At 43.1% G+C, this 20,768-nt stretch overlaps 1 protein-coding gene across 6 annotated transcripts in view; it reads right to left on the bottom strand.

Moving 5' to 3' along the window:
- Nucleotides 1–20,768, bottom strand: part of SEZ6 (seizure related 6 homolog) — a 449,183-nt gene that overhangs the window by 12,520 nt on the left and 415,895 nt on the right. For all 6 annotated transcript variants that reach the window (XM_033921141.1, XM_033921145.1, XM_033921140.1 and 3 more), the window contains 2 exons: nucleotides 15,688–15,887; nucleotides 7,636–7,830 (listed from right to left, as the gene is read on the bottom strand). In XM_033921141.1, the coding sequence (XP_033777032.1) occupies nucleotides 7,636–7,830; nucleotides 15,688–15,887 (395 nt within the window). The remainder of the gene's footprint in view (nucleotides 1–7,635; nucleotides 7,831–15,687; nucleotides 15,888–20,768) is intronic.

Genomic DNA, 20,768 nt, shown 5'->3' on the forward strand with positions numbered 1-20,768 from the left:
TCGCGATGCCAGAGATCTTTGCCTGCTTCGACTGTTTCCTCCGCCACGGTCCTGCCCCTCCTCTGATGTCAGAGGAGGGGCGGGACCGCGGCGGAGGAAACAGCCGAAGCAGGCAAAGATCTCTGGCATCGCGCGATCTTGTTGCAGGCTGTTTCCCCAGGGCAGTAGCGTACCAAGGGGGGCGAGGGGGAGGTCCATCCTGGGTGCCGCCTTAGGGGGGGGTGCACAGCTGGCCCGGTCCCTATCGCGCTCCTACCCTCCCAGCGAAAGCAGCATCGGCGCCATTATCGAAAAAGGTAATGGCGCCAGGCCTTGGAGCACCAAGGCAGACCGCTTCTCCCTCCTCCCAGCCGAAACCCCGCTGACCATCCTATCTCTCCCCCCCCAAGTGAACCTTTCCGACCCTCCCAGCGAAAGCAGCAAACCTCCCTCCAATAGCGTCGGCTTTATCCTCCCTCTGCCGCATCACTGATGACGTCATCAGTAACGCGGCAGAGGGAGAAAGCCGCGAAGGAGGTTTGCTGCTCTCGCTGGGAAGGTCGGAAAGGTTCACGGGGGGGAGAGATAGGAGGGTCAGCGGGGGTTCGGCTGGGAGGGGGGACAAGCGGACTGCCTCGGTGCTCCATTACCTTCTTCGGGCAGCAGCAGCGTTTACAATTCGCTGCTGTTGCCGGCTTCAGGCCTTGTTCTCTGCCGGGTCCTGCCTACTTCCAGTTTTCATGAAGACAGGATCCGACAGAGAGGAAGGCCTGAAGCGGGCAACAGCAGTGAATTGTGAATGCTGCTGCTGCCCAATGAAGTTCAGGACATCAGGACATCGGGGAAGGAGCAGGGAGAAATCGGCTGCTGGCTTGGGGGTGAGGGTAGGGAAAGAATCGTGGAAGTGGAGAAATCGGCACGATGGCTTTGTGCGGGCTAGGGAGAGAGAGAAAGAAAGGAAAAAATTAAGAGGGGGCCAGGGGGAGAGAGAAAGAAAGGCAGAAAGAAAGAGGGGTCAGGGGGAGAGAGAAAGAAAGGCAGAAAGAAAGAGGGGGACCAAGGGGAGAGAAAGAAAGGCAGAAATAAAGAGGGGGTCAAGGGGGAGAGAAAGAAAGGCAGAAAGAAAGAGGGGGGCCAGGAGGAGAGAGAAAGAAAGGCAGAAATAAAGAGGGGAGCCAGGGGGAGAGAGAAAGAAGAAGGACCAGAAGAAGGACCAGAGACTCATGAAATCACCAGACAAAAAAGTAGGAAAAATGATTTTATTTTCAACTTAGTGATCAAAATGTGTCCGTTTTGAAAATTTATATCTGCTGTCTATATTTTGCACTATGGCCCCCTTTTACTAAACCGCAATAGAGTTTTTTAGCGCAGGGAGCCTATGAGCGTCGAGAGCAGCGTGGGGCATTCAGCGCAGCTCCCTACGCTAAAAACCACAATTGCAGTTTAGTAAAAAGGGAGGGGGAATATTTGTCTATTTTTGTATAGTTGTTACTGAGGTGACATTGCATAAAGTCATCTGCCTTGACCTCTTTGAAAACCCGCGGAATATAAATGATAATTAACATTTTCTCTGCGTACAGCGTGCTTTGTGTTTTTAAAATTTTATTGTTGGTAGATCATTTTGACTTGGCCACAAAGGTAAGGGGGAGGGAGGGGAACTGCTGAAAGACATCTAGTAATCCTTGCAGGCTTGACTGCAGGGAATTATTTTTGTAAAATCATGTTTTGTTATGTGACTGGCATTATCTAGACTTTAATTTCTATGAATGAATAGAATGAAAATGATATAAAATTACTTGCTTGTTTTTATGTGCGTGCGCTGAAGGAAAGTGGAGAGAGAGTGGGCTGAGGATGCTGAAGGGAAATGGGGAAGAAAGTGGGGAAAAGACGCTGATTTATAAATTGACAATTGTACAGAATATTGTTTCTTTTTATACTTTAATATAAACAATTCAAGGCTTGTGTGGATGGAATCAGGTGGTTTGCGGGGATGGGGACCGAGCTTACGGGGATTAGTCCAATAAAATGGTATTTTTTTATTTCTCATTATTTGTTTTATTTTTATTTGTTAATTTATAAAGTGGTGATTGTTATGTATCAGTTTTTTCAAATTTACATCTACTGTCTTTATATTTTGCACTGTATTAGAGGACATGTGTTACTGTTTTTTGTGGTGTTGCATTGTATCCAGGGTCTGGTTTCTTGGCGGATCAGTTTAACTTTTGTCTACATATTTCTATTTTTAGTTTGTGATTATTCCATTTTGGGCGAGGGTGTATCTCTGTTCTGTGTGTATGAAAAAGACATAGTTTTCAGTTGGCATTGACTACAGGACCAATTGACTGTGCGGGATCTGGCTTGTTTAGTTTTACAATGTATGTGTTGGTGTTCTAGTGCTCACTGCAGTGTTTAAGATGCAGCCTTTTCCTAGGTACACTCTTGTGGTGCGATATGTAGATTGGTACTAAAAATCATATTTTTCATATAGATGGGGGGGGTGTCAAAAAATGATGGGCCCCGGGTGCCACATACCCTAGGTACGCCACTGGGTAACATATCATTCAAACATACAATAATTTGGGTAAGAAAAGTAAACTTATTTAAACAGATATCAATACATTTAGGTGAGATATTTCTACATATAATAATAAAACAAAAGGGAAGTTATTTAATGGTTACATTCATTGTTAAATTCAATAATTCAAGGGAAGTACATTAGGAAGGGAGACAATGACGATTAACGAAGAAAATTAGATTGGCAATGCAGAAAATTTTAATCATTAAAAGCATCTGTAAATAGAAAACTTTTAAGTTTGGTCTTAAATTTGTCTAAGTTTTTTTCTTGTCTTAAATAGAGTGGGAGATCATTCCAGGACTGAGGGGCTGTTATAGAAAAAATTGTATTGCGCCTTGTGTTAATAACTTTTAATGAGGGGATAGCTAATAGATGTTGATCTTGTGATCTGAGAGATCTAGAGGTAGTATAAGGTATTAAGACTCTAAAAATAAAGGCAGGAGTTTTGAATTCTAAGGCTTTAAAGGTAAGTAAGCATTGTTTATATATAATGTGGTGTGCTACTGGAAGCCAGTGTGCCTTCTTGAGTAATGGTGAAACATGATCAAATTTTTTGGCTTTATAAATAATTTTAATGGAGGCGTTCTGAATTATTTGTAAACGCCTAAGCTCTTTTTGTGGCAAACCTATAAATAAGGCGTTACAGTAATCAATTTTAGAGATTACAAGGGAATGAAGTAAGATGTTCAAAGATTGTGCACATAAAAATTTTGATACAGATCGGATCTGGCGGAGTCTGTAAAAAGTAGATTTAACCACTGTAAGACTGTATCTTTTTTTTTTTGTGGTGGCTGGGGGAGGGGAGGATATTGGGCACCCCCAATCATTTTGAAAAGTTGGCTCCTATGTTTGCTAGTTTCGGAAGCCTTTTGGCCAATCTTAATGTTTTGTGGCAGTGTAGCCCTTTCTTCCGTAATTTGAATTAGCACTACAACTATCACAGTCAAACCCTTGCCAAATACAGAATAAAGGACTATAAATTAGAAATGCACAAACATAAACAAGTGGAAACGCCAAGAAACTAGATGCTGCTTGCAGTACAACACTGGACCAATAGAAACACAAATGCATTTGTAAATATTTCTTACTGTATATACTCGAATATAAACCGGGATTAAAATAGTTTATATTCGGGTCAACCCCCAGTGACCACCTGAAACCCTCCCGGACTTCCTGTAGGCCTCCCTTAGGCCGGGACAGGAGGGATCCCTCCTGTCTCCTGCCCTGGTTGACACTAATAATTACCACCCTCCCTCGCGTACCTGTTCCCTGGTGATCCAGCATGTATCCTGCACTGAAATCCTACCGAAGATTGTAAATGTATTAGCCAGCGGCGCACCTGGGACGGCACTTAGGAGCAAGCTTTTCGTATTGCCGGCCGGCCCTGCACTGCTTCTTGATAGGCTGCTGCAAGTTCTCGCAGGATTTGCAGTTCTCGTGGCAGCCTATCAAGGAGCAGTGCAGGGTCAGCCGGCAGCACAAAATGCTCACTTCTGCATGCCGGCCTGGGTGCGCCGCTGGCTACTACCTTTACAAAGGAGGATTTCAGTGTGAGATACACGCTTGACCACCAGGGAACAGGTACACGAGGTAGGGAAGGAGGGAGGGTGGTAATTATTAGTGTTGGCTGGGGCAGGAGACGGGAGGGATCCCTGCTGTCCCGGCCTGCCACTAGGTGGTTTAAGTTAAGGGGAAGGGTTAATCTGCTGATTGGGTTAGAGGGTAGAGGGGAGTATGTGACAATCAAGCCATTGTAACACACTGATGAGATTGCTCTTTTTAGGGGGAAGAGGGTACAGGGAAGGAAGGTGGGATAGTGTTTAGAGCCTGGCAGGGAGGGGGGCTTGGTTCACAGCCTGGTAGGGAATGGGACTGAGAGCAGGGCAGGGAGGGAGGGGGGCTGGGTGCAGAACTTGGCAGGGAGGAGGGCTGAGTGCAGAACCTGGCAGGGCAGGACACTTGAATATTAAGCTGCCCAACTTATATTCGAGTCAACCATTTTGCCTCCTTTTGGGGGGAAAATGGGGGTCTCAACTTATATTCAGATCGACTTATATTCGAGTATATACAGTAATTTTTTGTGCCATTAAAAAAAAGTCCTATATTTTGCTTTTTTATGTATTGTACCTTATGTCTGTTAATTAATTGTGTTTAAGTCAATTATATTGTCATTGGCAGTTCAACTTATTGTTTGCCAGTCAGCCTATAAAAGCTGATTTACACCTTTCCTTCCAGGTGCTGTCTATAGAATATCAAGCATTAGTTGACCTTAACCAAAAAGGTTTTCCATGTCCCCTGTGCAGACAAAAACTGAATTGGAAACTCCAAGAAGCTAGCCTCTGCATGTAGTGAATACTGGAGAAATAGATTTTCTATTGTACTGTACAAAATGCAAAGAAAGCAGACACATATTTTCCAAAAATGTATAGAGAAAGACAAAAACTTCCCACAAAATACTGAGCAGGAAAAACAGTATAATCCTGAGAGAAAATGCAAACAGCCCCTAGAGCATAACAAGCTATGCTGGATCCTGCGGCAGGGAAGAATATAACCTGACTAGGGACTATACAGACCAGCACCAGAACCTGTGAATCGTTCTTGTTATTGACCTCACTGTATATATGTAATTTTCTTTCACTATTGTTACTAGCATATTGATTTTGATCTATAAAGTTTCATGGTGAAGGTTTTATGGGGTAGGTCACCAGGTCATTCCCCCAACCCATAGCACTTAGTCACATGACCACTGCAGTTGGTATGTCATGTGTTGCTAGCCTCCTGGCACTTTGAGCCTGCTGTGGCAAGAGAAGAAAAATCAACACCTTCAAACAGCAGTACTGGAGAAGACTTCTACCAATCCCCTGGACAGCTAGGTTCACCAACAAAGGTGTTCTTGATCATATAAATCCAGAGTTGTCCCTGGAAGGCAAGATTACCAGACAGAAACTGACCTATTTTGGACATGTGATGAGGATGAATTCACTAGAAAAGGGAGGTGCTACTTGGAATGGTCAGTGGTAAAAGGAAGCAGGGGAGATCAAAGGCCCGTTGGCTGGATACCATCAAGAATGACATAGGAATGAACATCAAGCAGTTGAAAGAAGCCGTGGAAAACATGGAAGCACGGTGAGGACTGGCCTACAGAGTATCCACAACTGAATGGATAGTAGTAGTACTGCTTTGTTTAAATTATTTACTCTTTTCATTCTTTCTTTTCTTAACCTTAAGTGCTAAATGTTTGGTAACACATGTAACATAATAAATGATGGGGATGGCAGATAAAGACCTGAACGGTTCATCCAGTCTGCCCATAAGTTATACCCATTAAAAAATACATGATTTGATTAACTAGTCTCTTCTTTGATACTTCTGAGCCGTAGACTGTAAAGTCTGGTATTGTCCTAGGTTCCAAATGCTGAAGTTGCCGTCCAAGCTCATTCCAACCTATCCAACCATCCCATTGTTTGCAGGATATCTACCGTAAAGTCTGGCCAGTAACATCCTCATGTTCTATATTAGTGGAGCTCCCATTGACACCCACCCCAGCCCATCCTACACCGAATCACCATATATGGGACATAGACCAAGCAGGACTGTCCAATACCGGCCTTGGTTCTTTAATTTACATCCTTTGGTTTCTAATTAAAGATCCTCTATTTTTATCCCACGCATTTTTGTCATAACATTGCTAAATCTGAATGAATAAACATTGAGTTGGGGGAGGGTAAAGGAAGTCTGAGTGGATATGCTATCTATGCACAAAATATGTTGATTCCTCCATCTATCCCCTCAGTCCCCTCCTTTTTCATCCCACCTCCTGTATTTCTTTCTTTAATAAAACTGATTGGTCTTTATTCTTTTGCTCGCCTCTTCTGTTTTAAGAAGAAGAAAGCAGAAAATAGAGGGAGGGAAAGACTGCACAAGTCTATGGATGTGGTAGGGAGAAGGGAATTTTTCAGCCTCATTTACCATCATCTGAAACAGTGCAAATGCTAATTTTGATCAATCATCTGTTCCACTTTCTAAAATTAGCGACATTGGGCCAGCCTCTCTCCCAGCTGGAAGCAGAAGGAATTATAGCAATGTGCTGCTAATTTCATTGGAATTAAAAAAAAAAAAAACACAAACCCCACATGATTTCAGTAGCACAACAAAGAAGTCAAGAGAAAATAAGAAAGAATGAGTGGGTCAAAGAGTGTTGTTGGAAGGAGCAGGCATCATGGTCATCTACCCAAGTAGGAGAGAGTGATGATGCACTGTGCCATAAGAAACAAAGAAAAAGTGGTTTCTAATGACTATATGACCTATCTAGTCTGCCCATCCATACCATCTAGTATCCTTTCCTCTCCCTTACAGATCCTATGTACTTGTCCCAAGTTTTCTTATAATCAGATACAGTCTTTGTCTCCACCAGCTCCATTGGAAAGTTGTTCCACACATTCACTCCCTCCTTTGTTGTTTCACAGTGTCTATAATTGTATCCACACACGGGGAAGACAGCTTTCAAATACCCCATTTTCATAGGTAAACACTGTTTTATCTGTGGGCATGGTTTTTATGATATCCTATACTTTTATTTATGTATATATTTATACAAGGAATAATATGAATTAAAGGAAGTATGCTTGTTTGTATTCTTCTGTGGTGAATAAATCTCTGTCCTATAAAATTCATGAGGTTTCTTTCCAATTTTGGTATTACATTTTTTATTGTAAACTGCTGTGATCTTTCATTTAAGCTTAGCAGTATAGTAAAGGCCCCTTTTATAAAGCCATAGTAGCAAATTCTGGTGCAGAAAATACAACGCAGCCCATAGAAACTGAATGGGCCAGTAAAGAGCCAAAGTTGTTACTTCTAGATTTATGAGTAAACACTTTGGAAATTTTTATAAATGTGGTTGCTACTAAATGCTTTCATTAGCTGAGAGATTCAGTTTGTTTCTTCTTCATCTATACAATCAAGGTTCTATTAATTATTCCATGGTCAATCACAATGAGACAGTTCCGGTATAACTCGGGTATCATCTGCAATTATTGCTCTCCAAACACACAACGGGTGTAAAAGTATCTAGTGCCACTTACCCCTCACACATGTAGGTAAGTCACCACTCCAAGTCAGATCCCATTGGCACATGAGAAGCTCTGTACCAGTGATGTCATATCCTGGGTAGCATTGATAGGTCACTACTGTTCCATGAGTAAGCTCAGATTGGGAAGAAGTTTTCCAGCCGTTTGGAATCTCTGGCAGTTCTGGACAAGTGTCATTCCGTGGAACCTCTGAGGAAGAAACAGAAGTGGGGATTGGGAAATAAAGGTGAGCATAAAATCACTTTTGGTTGTAGTGGTACATCTGCTAAATTAATGTAGGGTGACCCTGTAGGGAATATTTTTCTGGTTTCTTAGGAATGGGATTCAAGAAAAGTAAAACAGGACAGGCTCAGCTTGTATCTTAACATAGCACTATAGGTTTATGCAGCGTTAACAGAACTCTCTAGGTACAAATGCTCACTCTTGTGCTAAGGAATTTTGGGTAATCTACATTAGAGAATGACACGGTGACAAAATTCAACACCGTTCCCGTCCCCGCGGATAACCGCGGAAAAACATCTTCATGCCATTCTTTAAGGAGAGAGGGAAGAATCAGAGTATGAATGGCCACAACCACGACCCACAAGCTTTCCTTTGAAGAATGCTGGTGTAGAAGGACTGAGGCCTGAATTTTGTCACCGTGTCATTCTCTAATCTACATCCCAGAGCATTCCTTCTTAGAACTGCTAATATGCAACCTTTCTGGCAGAAAGCATGGCACATGATGATATTTCTCCACCTCCAAACAGAACTTTCTTGCCACATAATAATCTACCAGTATATGAAGAAAATGTACTTAATTTCATGCTTTCTATTGTTTGACCTGTACACTGTAAATTGATCCTTTCTGGTGGAATTCTGTATGCGCATAATATATAAATATGAAGCAGCTGTGGCAGCAAAGCACAAATGAACTTGAGAATTCCATCAGACTTGCAAACAATATATTAACGATTTATAGTGGGGACATAACACAACTTTCCAATGCAAATGGATGACACAGAGATAGTATTTGAATTCAAGAAAGCATTAGACAAGGGTAGAAGATCAGTGGATTATAGACACGAGCTGTTGGCAAGGATGGGCAGACTGGATAGGCCTTATAGTGTGTATCTGCCATCATTTTGTATGTATGTGTGTATATAATGCCAACATTTAGTTTATTACACAGCTCATGAAACAACTTTGTCTCTATACTGTTTACCGTGGCTATAACTGAGTGATGTACTAAGGAGAGAATGAGCCTTGTCCTCTTAGCTATAACTGAAAGGTATGCTAGGGGAGAGTCTGGGCCTTTCTTTCTGTGGATATAACTGAGGGTTAAGAACATAAAAATAGCCTTACTGGGTCAGAACAATGGTCTATCAAGCCCAGTAGCCCATTCTCATGGTAGCCAATCCAGGTCACTAGTACCTGGTCAAAACCAAAGACTAGCAACATTCATGCTACTGATCCAGGGTTATGCCAAAAAGGGCCTTGTCCTCTGTGAATATAACTGAGGAATGTGCTAGGGAGAATCAGGACCTTGTCTTCCATGGCCATTATTAAGGCCATTATTATGGCCATTATTAAGATCATAACAGAGTGGTCTCAGAGAGAGTCTGGACCTTTCTCTATACTTGACTTTAGGCAAAGATAATGCATGCAACTGCCTTGGTGCCATATTTTGATAGGCATTGGATTTCTGCCTCTACTGCCATCCCTCAGTCTAGATCTGGTGCTACTTTCCAATTCAGCGATCTGGGGTTTGTCAAGGTTCTAAGGTGCTCTGCTCTTTCTTCACCCCTTGCAGCGTTTCCATGGTAACACACAGCCATAAGAGAAAACAGGTCAGGATTAGGGCACTGGAGGAACCTCTGATGAATTTCATTGTCAGACTTACTTCTACTATTTGAGGACAGATTGCCCTTGCCCTCTTCCAACATCTTTCTAAACTAAACTAAAACTTAGCCTTATATACTGGGTCTTCAACCATGGGAAGCTCGACACGGTTAACAATAAATTAATAGAAAAAAACAACAACCCCCCCTAAAATACATGGAAATTAATTTTCAAAATGTTTAGCAAATAGAAAAGTTTTCAAGGATTTACGAAAAGATTGGAAGAAACTAAGACACCTCAAAATCAAAGGAAGATCATTCCATAATTGGGAGAATTTAAAAGCCAAAGAGAGGCTGAAATTCTTGATTCCTTTAATTCCTTTCTTGGAAGGGGGGGAAAGTTTAAATCATTGAGGACCTCTCGCATATGAAAATCTATAAACGTTCCATAGAAGAGGAACAAGAGGAATATAAATACCATGTAAGAATTCTACAAACTTTTGCAAGGAGATATTGTCCCTTCTCTGGTTCAGATGTATAACATCTGCATTGATACGGGAACCCTTCCAATGGGTCTTAATGTGGCCCAGATTATGCTTTTGCCCAAGCCCGATAGGAGTCATACCTTACCTGGATCGTACCAACCTATTTCCCTGTTGAATTTCGAAGCCAAGCTGCTGGCGAAGGTTCTGGCTACTCGTCTGGCTTGGGTGCTCCCTTCTCTGATTCATAAATCCCAAGTGGGCTTTGTAATGGGTTGGCACATATCTAAAAATATGAGGGGGATTCTTATGTCTCTGGAGCGGGTAGTGCGGGATCGGAGGCCTTCTCTGCTGATCAGTTTTGATGCAGAGAAGGCCTTCGACAGGGTGCATTGGGATTTTCTTTTTGCCACTCTCCAGGCCTACGGGTTTAGTGGGCAATTAATACAGGCTATTCAGATGTTGTACACGAGTCCTCAGGCTTGTCTCCGAGTGAACAGTGTTGACTTGGACTGTTTCCCCATTTGTTGTGGTACGCGGCAGGGTTGCCCCCCTGTCGCCACTTTTACTTATTTTGACTTTGGACCCCCTTTTTCAGGAGATTATAGCCACACCAGACGTTCCTGGCGTGTCTTTGGGGACCTAAGAATTTAAAATTGCGGCTTTTGCTGATGATTTATTGGTCCATATTCAAAATCCTAGGGAATCTCTCTCCGCCTTGTTGATGCTCATTCAGGAATATTGGGACTTTGCGGGTTTGCGGTTAAACTTGGACAAATCTGAGACTCTGACACCGGTGGAGGCTGTGAGATGGGACTGGGATACTCCTTTTTCGCTCCGGTGGGCGGATGGTTCTTTTTGATATTTAGGGATTCTGCTCCCCTAGCTGGTGGCAGATTTATATCCAATCAATATTCAGCTATTACTGGCGAAGACTAGGTATCTGTTTGAGCAGTGGCATAATCTACCTCTGTCCTTATTTGGTAGAATTAATCTTTATAAACATCCTATTTCCCAAATGGCTCTTTGTGCTGCAGGTTCTCCCTCTGAAATTGTGCGCTAGGGATCTTTCTCAACTTAAATTGGCTGCTTTGTCGGTTTTGCTGGGCGAATAAAAAAATCTAAGATTCGGTTTCCCTTATTATTCGGTAATTAGGTTTTGGGTAGTTTGGGGCTTACTGATCTAGCATTATCCAATCTAGCTTGTCTGCTTCGCCATGTAGCGGACTGGTTTTTGTAGCAGACTGGATTTACGGCATGGCATGTTACAGTCCTTTAGATTTAGAGCAAGCTTTTGTGACCCCGTATCACTTTTATTCGCTCTTGCAGGATCCCCGGAAGCTTCTGCCTAGGGATCTTAGAACCAGTTGGCTCATTTCTCCTTTACGTGAAGCCTGGCAGGTTTTGGGATTGCGTTTGGGAGGCAATCCGCAGGTATCGTCTTTACTGCCCATTAGGGGAAATGTGGCTTGAATGCTGGGGAAGGAGAACAGAGCTTTTCAGCACTGGGAGGAGCTTGGTGTTACCTTGCTTGACCATCTTATGGGCCTGGAAGGGACCTTGCTTGATTATGCCATTTTTTCTTGCAGGATAGAGGCTACCTGGGGGGACTGTTATGCTTTCTGCCAACTTAAACATTATTACCTTTCCTTGGATAAGACAGCAATGAGCTTTCCTTTGGGGGAGCGGGTACGTCAGTTTTTGGATCCAATCTCTGAGGGTCTCTTCTGTATTTCTCTTCTTTTCAAGGCACTGCTGGCATTGAGTCCTGCTAAGAATTTCCTGCCGCTCCATGGTAGATGGGAGGATGATTCACGTATTCCCTCTGAGGTCCGTTGTGCTCGGTTATGGGAATGTGCCTTGCGGGTCATACATAGGGCATATCTTACCCCCTCCCAGTTTCATAGAATGGGCTATGCACCGGATCCTCTTTGTTTGAAATGTACCTTGGTAGAGGCCACTTTCATTCATGTGTTTTGGCATTGTTCCTCTGTGCAAACTTTTTGGAAGCATGCTGGAGCCTTTATTAGACGCATCCTGGGCCAGCCCTTGCTGCTATCTCCCGAGGTGCTCCTTTTGGGCTTCTTGGGTTTCTGTGGGGTTCGAGGGAAGAGAGCTCGATTGTGGGTTCGGAAGCTTGGTATTTGGGGTTTGAAAGCGATTTTGAAAGTGTGGACCTCACCGGTTTCCCCCTCGTATTGGGGTTGAAGACTGACTATCCTTGAGTTATTGGGTTGGGAGGCTAAGGATGCACGAGGTACCTCTAAGCGGAAAAAGCAGTTTTTAGCTATTTGGAATCCCTATCTTAATTCTCTACCACCTCAAAAGCACAGCCAAATTTTGAATTTGCTTTAAGTCTACCCTGTTTTCCACTGCCTTTTTGGTTTCCTTGTACCTCGTCTCTATTCTGGGGGGTTGGGGGGGCTAGCTTGGGGTGGGGAGTGTTGGGTGGGACTTAGGTGTTATTTTTTTGGGGGGGTTCCTGTCTGGTCCCCTCTTTTCTTTTTTTTTCTCTCTTGCTACTGGCCCTTGGGATGTGGGACTGAACATGTATTGGGGGGGGGGTTCTATCTTAGTTTGGAACACATGGGAAAATTGTTGATGCTATGATGTATCTTTTTGTTTCCGCTGTTATTCTTGTTCTTTTATCATCCATGATTTTTTGTTTCACATAATGGGAGGGAGAGGGGTTTGGGTTGGGAGTCTTTCTGTTTTATCTTGAACACTGCTACTGTTCGTTTGTTGAGTGTATCTTACTTTATTGTTCAATAAAAATTGCACTTAAAAATACCATGTAAAATTTTTAAAATATATATACATTTAAACTGAATTCTGAGATAAACTGGGAGCAGTGAAGGAAGAGAAAGAGGTCGCGGAAAGACTTAACATGTTCTTTTTGTCTGTATTTACAAGCGAAGACACAACCAACATACCGGAACCCGAACAAATCTTCAATGGAAATCAAGCACAAAAGTTAACATCCATGGAAGTGAGCCTCGATGATGTGCGCAGACAGATAGAAAAACTAAAAACTGACAAATCCCCAGGTCCGGATGGAATCCATCCAAGGGTTCTAAAGGAACTAAAGGAGGAAATAGCGGAGCTACTACAGCAAATTTGCAACCTATCTCTGAAAACAGGTGTGATCCCGGAGGATTGGAAGATAGCCAACGTTACGCCCATCTTTAAAAAGGGATCAAGAGGTGACCCGGGAAACTATAGACCAGTGAGTCTGACCTCGGTTCCGGGGAAAATGGCGGAAGCATTGATAAAAGAAAGCATCGATGAACATTTTGAAAAAAACGAACTTCTGATATCCAGCCAACATGGTTTCTGCAGGGGAAGATCGTGCCTGACTAACTTATTGCACTTCTTTGAGGGAATTAACAAACAGATGGACAGAGGAGACCCCATAGACATCATATACCTAGATTTCCAGAAAGCCTTTGACAAGGTGCCTCATGAACGTCTACTCCGGAAACTGAAGAACCATGGGGTGGACGGAGATGTGCATAGATGGATCAGAAACTGGTTAGAGGGTAGGAAACAGAGGGTAGGAGTGAAGGGCCACTACTCGGACTGGAGGAAGGTCACGAGTGGTGTTCCGCAGGGCTCGGTACTCGGGCCGCTGCTTTTTAATATATTCATAAATGATCTAGAAACAGGAACGAAGTGTGAAATAATAAAATTTGCGGACGACACCAAACTATTTAATGGAGCTCGGACGAAGGAGGAATGCGAAGAATTGCAAAGGGACTTGGACAAACTAGGGGAATGGGCTGAGAGATGGCAGATGAAGTTCAATGTTGAGAAGTGTAAAGTATTGCATGTGGGAAACAGAAACCCGAGATACAATTATACGATGGGAGGGATGTTATTGACTGAGAGTACCCAAGAAAGGGACTTGGGGGTAATAGCGGACATGACAATGAAGCCGACGGCACAGTGCGCAGCGGCCGCTAAGAGAGCGAATAGAATGCTAGGTATAATCAAGAAGGGTATTACAACCAGAACGAAAGAAGTTATCCTGCCGCTGTACCGGTGCATTGGTGCGTCCGCATCTTGAATACTGCGTCCAGTATTGGTCACCGTACCTTAAGAAGAATATGGCATTACTCGAGAGAGTTCAGAGAGCGACACGACTGATTAAGGGGATGGAAAGCCTTTCATACGCTGAGAGATTGGAGAAACTGGGACTCTTTTCCCTGGAGAAGAGGAGACTTAGAGGGGATATGATAGAGACTTACAAGATCATGAAGGGCATAGAGAGAGTAGAGAGGGACAGATTCTTCAAACTTTCAGAAAATAAAAAAAAAACAAGAGGGCATTCGGAAAAGTTGAAAGGGGACAGATTCAAAACGAATGCTAGGAAGTTCTTCTTTACCCAACGTGTGGTGGACACCTGGAATGCGCTTCCAGAGGACGTTATAGGGCAGAGTACAGTTTTGGGGTTTAAGAAAGGTTTGGACAATTTCCTGCTGGAAAAGGGGATAGAAGGGTATAGATAGAGGTTTACTACACAGGTCCTGGACCTGTTGGACCGCCACGTGAGCGGACTGCTGGGCGCGATGGACCTCAGGTCTGACCCAGCAGAGGCATTGCTTATGTTCTTATGTTCAATGAAGGCTCAAAAGCAAGAGAGTCACATGGTTGAATTTGCTTTTTCCATAAATCAACTTAGCAGCAGTATATAATTGCCTATCATTACATATCTTAGGCCCTCCCTAAGATGTGTCTTATTATCTCGCTATATCTCCAAATAGATTCAAAGCATTTTACAAAAAATTACAAAAAGCTTACAAAGAGCGAATAAAGACAATAAACTAGAAATTAAAGACAGCATTATAAAGCATCATGTGTTGAACAAGGCTCATTTCTCAAAGAAGCAGGTTTTCAGCAATTTGCAAAAAGAGCAGTAAGTACTGTAGGTATAGAGCTAATGAAAATATTGCTCTTTCTTACACTCTACAGCAGTGTGTTGCAAACATTTTGAACCTGCGGCACACTAAACTCAGGGCCGTGGATGGAGTACCTCCAGACATGCACAGATGTTGACGTGATGATGTTATGCACATGTGTGATGCCATAATGTTGACGTCTGCGCATGCGTGGAGGCCCTCCAGATGGGTCCTAAGCTTGCTAACCCTGGGAGGAGAAGTGCTGATGTTGGCTGACTGCCTACAGGGTGTGCCTTTCGCCACGAGAGACACATCTTGTAGGTAGCTAGTGCCAGTGCCTCTCCTCCATATCTTGTGGTACACCCTGAATCTTGCCACAGCACACAGCTTGCGATACACTGCTGTACAGCCATAACTTAGGAAGGTGCCAGAGAAACTCTAGACCTCACTTTGCATGGCCATAACTAAGGGAGGTTGAGACCTTGCCTTTTTTGGCTACTGCAAATGAAAATTCATAGTACCTGATTATAACCCTGAATTTGATTGAGCTAAAAGCAGAAAGAAGCAGGAGAAGACTTCCAGATCAAATTAATAAAATAGTGCAATTGTTTTGGAAATAAAGTTTAGATTATTTGAATGGAAAAGAACTCCTGACTTTTATGAATGAAGAATGAATCCAATTGTATGAAGCCCTCTCTTCATGTGCATACGTCTAGGAGACACTGGAGGTTGTGTCATATTTTAATGGATCAGTAATAAAAGTCTTTATTTGCATGTATATATGTTCTTAAGTTTGCTTAAATTAATTGTATGTCCATTGGGAAAAGCAACTTAGTAGCTTCTTACCAAAAAAGTGGACAATGAACCCCTGACGATAGCCAAAGACACCGCTTCCAGGATCTGTTTGGAACTGGATGGTTACATCAGCTGTGGAGGTGTAGAGTTTGAAATGCCGTTGTGTCCCCATGTATTGTCCCAGGATTCGGGCAGTTAGATCATCGCCATCATAGAAGGTGAGGACATCATTACGCCCCATAGTCAGGCTCCTGGAGGAGAAGACTGCACTTTATAAACTTCACATTTTTTTTCTTATAATAACTGGTCTTTCATCGTCCATGCCAGATCAGTCTGGAACAGTGGTTCTCAACACTGTCCTGGGGGACTCCCAGACAGTTGGCTCTTCAGGATATCCCTAATGAATATGCATAAAGCCTAAGCTTGGGTTTTTTTTCCAGTTAATTAAATAGCTGCCTATTAGATAACTCAGATTCTTAAAACCAGCTATTAAATATTTAATACAAAAAAGTATTATCTTAATCATTTCAAATTTAATATTACCTCCCACAGTTCATTTCATTACAGTACTTTTACAACTTACCAATACTTAATTTATTAATAAATATCAGAATAATTTAGTCAGTGAACCTAATCCCCATCACTCACACTCACTTCCCAACTGTGCTGGGGCATTCCTCTGCTGCATCACTGAGCACACGGAACGCCCTGTTGGGAGAAGGCTGCGAAGTAGCCTGTCTAGATTGCTGCTGACACTGCCGTTTGGAACAAGGTATTTTGGTATCGTGGTTGGCGGGGTTCGGATGGGAGGGAGAGAAGGAAGGGTCAGCAGGGGGGAGGGTTGCACAGTGGGGGAGGGGTACGCGGTGGGGTGGGGGAAGCGCTGCTACCGGTGAATCCAGCGCTTCAACTAGGGCTTATTTTGGGGGAAGGTCTTATTTGGGGGGAAACACAGTAGGTGAGTTTCAATGTGCTTTCTCTCCACTTGCTTACAGTATGGAAAAAAATGGAGATAGTGTACTGCAGGCAGCATGTTAGCTGGTACATTTGGTATGGCTTGGGAGCAGGCATGATGGGTAGATATGATCTGTGGAGGTTTTACACCCGGTCGAAAGTGAAACTGGAGAGGTTCCTCAGACTGAGCTGTGGCCTGTGTGATGCACATGGCATAAGACCTGGTCAATGTTTCTTTATTACCACTTCATGCCAAAAATACATATCAGCGTGGTGAAACTCTTAAATAAAAAAGTTCTTCAGCCAAAGAGAAAAGCAGGAGCTAGCGGGGCTCAATATTCTGGTAGAACTAGGAATAACATCTAGTCTCCTGCACATGTTCCTGCTGGGAGTATTCCCAGGTCTTATTTTTGAAGGGATCAATCAGCAGTGATACTTCACTTTTTCCCCATTCTGATGAGTCCTTCCTTCCATTCTCTTTTACAGCTGAGATAATAAGACAATATAGCAAGGATACTTAGGGGCTCATTTTCAAAACAGAAAAATGTCTAAAAGACAGCATAATGTGGCGGATGGATGTTTTTCTGAGAAAAATGTCCAAATTGTAATTTGGAAACACATTATTTGGCACATTTTTCTCTGCAGTTCATCTAACTCACAAGGGGGCATGTTGGAGGTGTGTTTTTAGCAGGATGTTTTTCTGCAATAATGGAACATGTACAAAACATCTAGGCCAAAAAATAGAACATTTTTGTCTAGGCCTGTTTCAGTAACAGTTAATTTACTGACCCCCCTCCCCACCCCCCCTAAAGGGTATAAGTGACAATACATACTAGACTATATGACATCAGCAGAGGGCATTCCTTTTAGAATAAGCAGGTACAGGTACCACACATAAGAAATGACGTCAGCAGAAGAGCCACTGGGGTCGCGAGGTGCATGTTGAAGTTGTTACTCGCGGTGGTAAACAAATAGAGGTATGGGGGAAGGGAATGGGGGCGCGTGTGGCAGGGGAGACCAGGGAAGGAGCAGGGGTGGTGGAGATGAGGGCAGGGAAGGGACGCCTCAGCCCCTCGCTATGCCACTGATGCTTACCATCTGAAAAGGGCTTATCTTAGGACACGCTAAAGCATCCTGAGGTAATTTTTTAGTTTGCACATGCAGTAAAAAAAATACATTTTATTTTTTGCTCAAGGGAGCATGTCTGAGGGGCAGTAGGTGGGCATTTCTGCACTAATCAGTTAGTGCAGCTACATTATCACATGGGATTAGTGTATGAGTCCTTACCACCAACAAAATAGGTGTCATAAAGGCTTGTGCACTACTGACATTAGTGTGTAGCCATTAAAGCAAAAAATGAAAAATCTGCCATTTTCTGGCTGCAGTAAACATGGCCTCAGCACGCAGGAAAGACCCGTGTACGGGCACACTAAGACCACTTTCTACCGCAGCTTTGTAACAGGACATCTAAAAGCGAACAGCTTTGACATTTGAAGCGATGCTAGTGTTGAAGGATCTTGAATAGAGACTGACACGGGGACAAATCTGTCCCCCATCCCTGTTGGAACTCAATATCCCCATCCCCATGAATTTTGCTGCTGTCCCTGCCTCTGCCCCATTCCTGTAAGATCTGCCTTAACTGCACAAGCCTCGAATACTTATGATTTTAAAGGGTAAGGGTTTGAGGCTTGTGCAGATGAGGACGGTGCTTGCAGTAATGGGGCAGGGGCAAGGGTAGGAAAAGAACTGATGGGACGGGAAAAAAATTTGTCCCCGTGTCATTCTCTAATCTTGAAGACTGTGCCTTCGTAAGCAGGCCACATTAAGAGCCTGATCACTGGATTGTCATCAGAACTCCATGCAAGCATCACACTGATTCAAGGACAGCACAAATACAGCACTGACAGCAGATGAGTGGATCTTCATCAGAGCCCCAAGTGGGCATCGCCACACTGACAGATGAATGCAGCAAGGACACCTAAAGAACAAATCAGTCCCAAATAGGTGTCATCACACTGATATACGCAGAAGCAGGAAAAGAGCACAAATAGCTAAACAGACAGTCCTCATCACAGCCCCAAATAGGTGTCCTCGCACTGATATAATGTAAAGCATGAATACAGCACAAACAGCTAAACAGAGAATCTTCAGAGCACCAAGCATCATGCTTCACTGCAGCTCCTCTCTCCTTTTCTTCCAAAATCTGTTCCTCCCTCTCCCCTGGCCTTTACTGTTCCCTGTCTGCATCAAAATTCCTCAGTCTCCCTCCCTTCTTTGCACATAAGCTCCTCCTCAGTAATAAACCTGTCCTTTGGGAGGTCCCATTGCTCTGCTTCAACAGTAAACACAGGTGTCTGCTCTAAGTGAGCCTGTGGATATTAAGCACAGAAAAACCCCAGGCTGCTACTCCTTTGAGTATTCCTCAGGATCTGTGCTCTCACTAATTGTGCTCAGGTAATTGATTGCAAGTGTCTAGGAAATGTTATGGCTGGAAAGCAAACAGTACATCCTTTTCTGTTGCGAGTTTGTGATTTGCATACTCTTCCTTGTCTTCCCAGCGTCACTCAGAAAGAGGTATAGAAAACAGAATTATAAGCTGGAAAGACAGGCTCATACCCCATCCCTCATCTCCTTACACAGGTGCAACCCATTCCCTACCCGCCTCATACAGTGGGAGTCCGGTCTGCGCTTTCAAAGCAGCAAGCTAAGAGCCAGGAAACCAAGTTCTTATCCTGAAGATACTCCTTTTGATTTTATACAAGTTACTTCACCCTCCACTTCCTCAAGGCCTTATTTATTTATTTGGATTTATTAATGCCTTATTAAGAGATTCACCCAAGTCAGTGTACAGCAGATACAGTTCAATATAAAACTTACCATATATACTCAAATATTAACCAAGATTTTTGGACCAAAAAAATGGCCCCAAAATTAGGATCTCAGTTTATATTTGAGCCACCACCTGACCACCATCACAACTATCTTCCTCTTCCTCCTCCACTCAATCCCTGATGACCACCACTGTCCCCCCACTGATGAATACCAGCACCACTATACTGTACATTATACAGGCCCCTCCCTGATGAATACCAGCAGCGCTATCCTGCATGTTAAGCCAGCCAGAAGCTTACCAGTTGGTACAGAAGAAAGCCACGACCACCGATGGTGTATGTAGATCCGGTATGGAGCCTTGAGCATTTGCACATCTGCCCCCTCCGAGAATCTCAGAGAAGGTGGAAACCAGCAGGCCTTGAGCATGCGCAGAGGCTCAAGTCGCCCCATCAGATCTGCATACACTGTCAGCGGTCATAGGTTTATTCAGCGTTGCGGCAGCAGGCTTTCTTGAGCACCAGCAGGTAAGGGCTCTCTTCCAGCGATCTTATAAATTGGGGCTATATGAGCACTAGAAAAATGCTTGCTTCTTTTAAAAAATCTGACTTTTCTCATAAAGTTCTTTAGTTTCAAGTGTATTAAAAATTAGATTAATCGCTTTTTCAAAATTCTAAGCGATGTACAAAAATTAAAATTACAAATTTCAGGGGGACAAAATAAACAATTTGGACGAACCAGACAGAACATACCAAACAAAAGGGACAAAAAGGGGAAAGAAATACAATTGTTGATATTAAATAAGACAAATAAGGATATAAGGAAAAAACAACAGGGAGGGTAATAGCAGAAGGCTTAAAATAAGTCAGAAAATAAAATTTGTTAAAAGATCCTAATCTAGCTTACTAACAGTCGAATGCATCTTTAAAAAGAAAGCATTTTAATTTGCTCTTGAATCTGTCAAGAAGGCGCTCTTCCCTTAAATAAATGGGGAGGGAATTCCATGTTTGGGGCACTGTGATGGAGAAGATAAACTGTCGACATGTGTTAATATTTTTGAGAGAGGGAACAATTAATTAATGTTGGTCGTTAGATCTAAGTATTCTTGCTGGGATGTAAGGAATCAAGAGTCTATGATTAAGGAGGTTTTTTTTTTAAATAAAGGAGAGACTTGAGAGTTAGCATACATAATTTATAAGTTATGCAATGAGCAACTGGAAGCCAATGTGCTTTCTTAAGGAGGGGGGGGGGGGCGACACATGGTTGAATTTCTTGGCTTTCATGATAAGTTTAATTGAGGCATTTTGACTAATTTGTAGAAGTCTTATTTCCTTTTGGGCTATTCCCTT

This window comes from Geotrypetes seraphini, chromosome 15 (genome assembly GCF_902459505.1).
Source record: "Geotrypetes seraphini chromosome 15, aGeoSer1.1, whole genome shotgun sequence".
Lineage (NCBI taxonomy): Eukaryota > Metazoa > Chordata > Amphibia > Gymnophiona > Dermophiidae > Geotrypetes > Geotrypetes seraphini.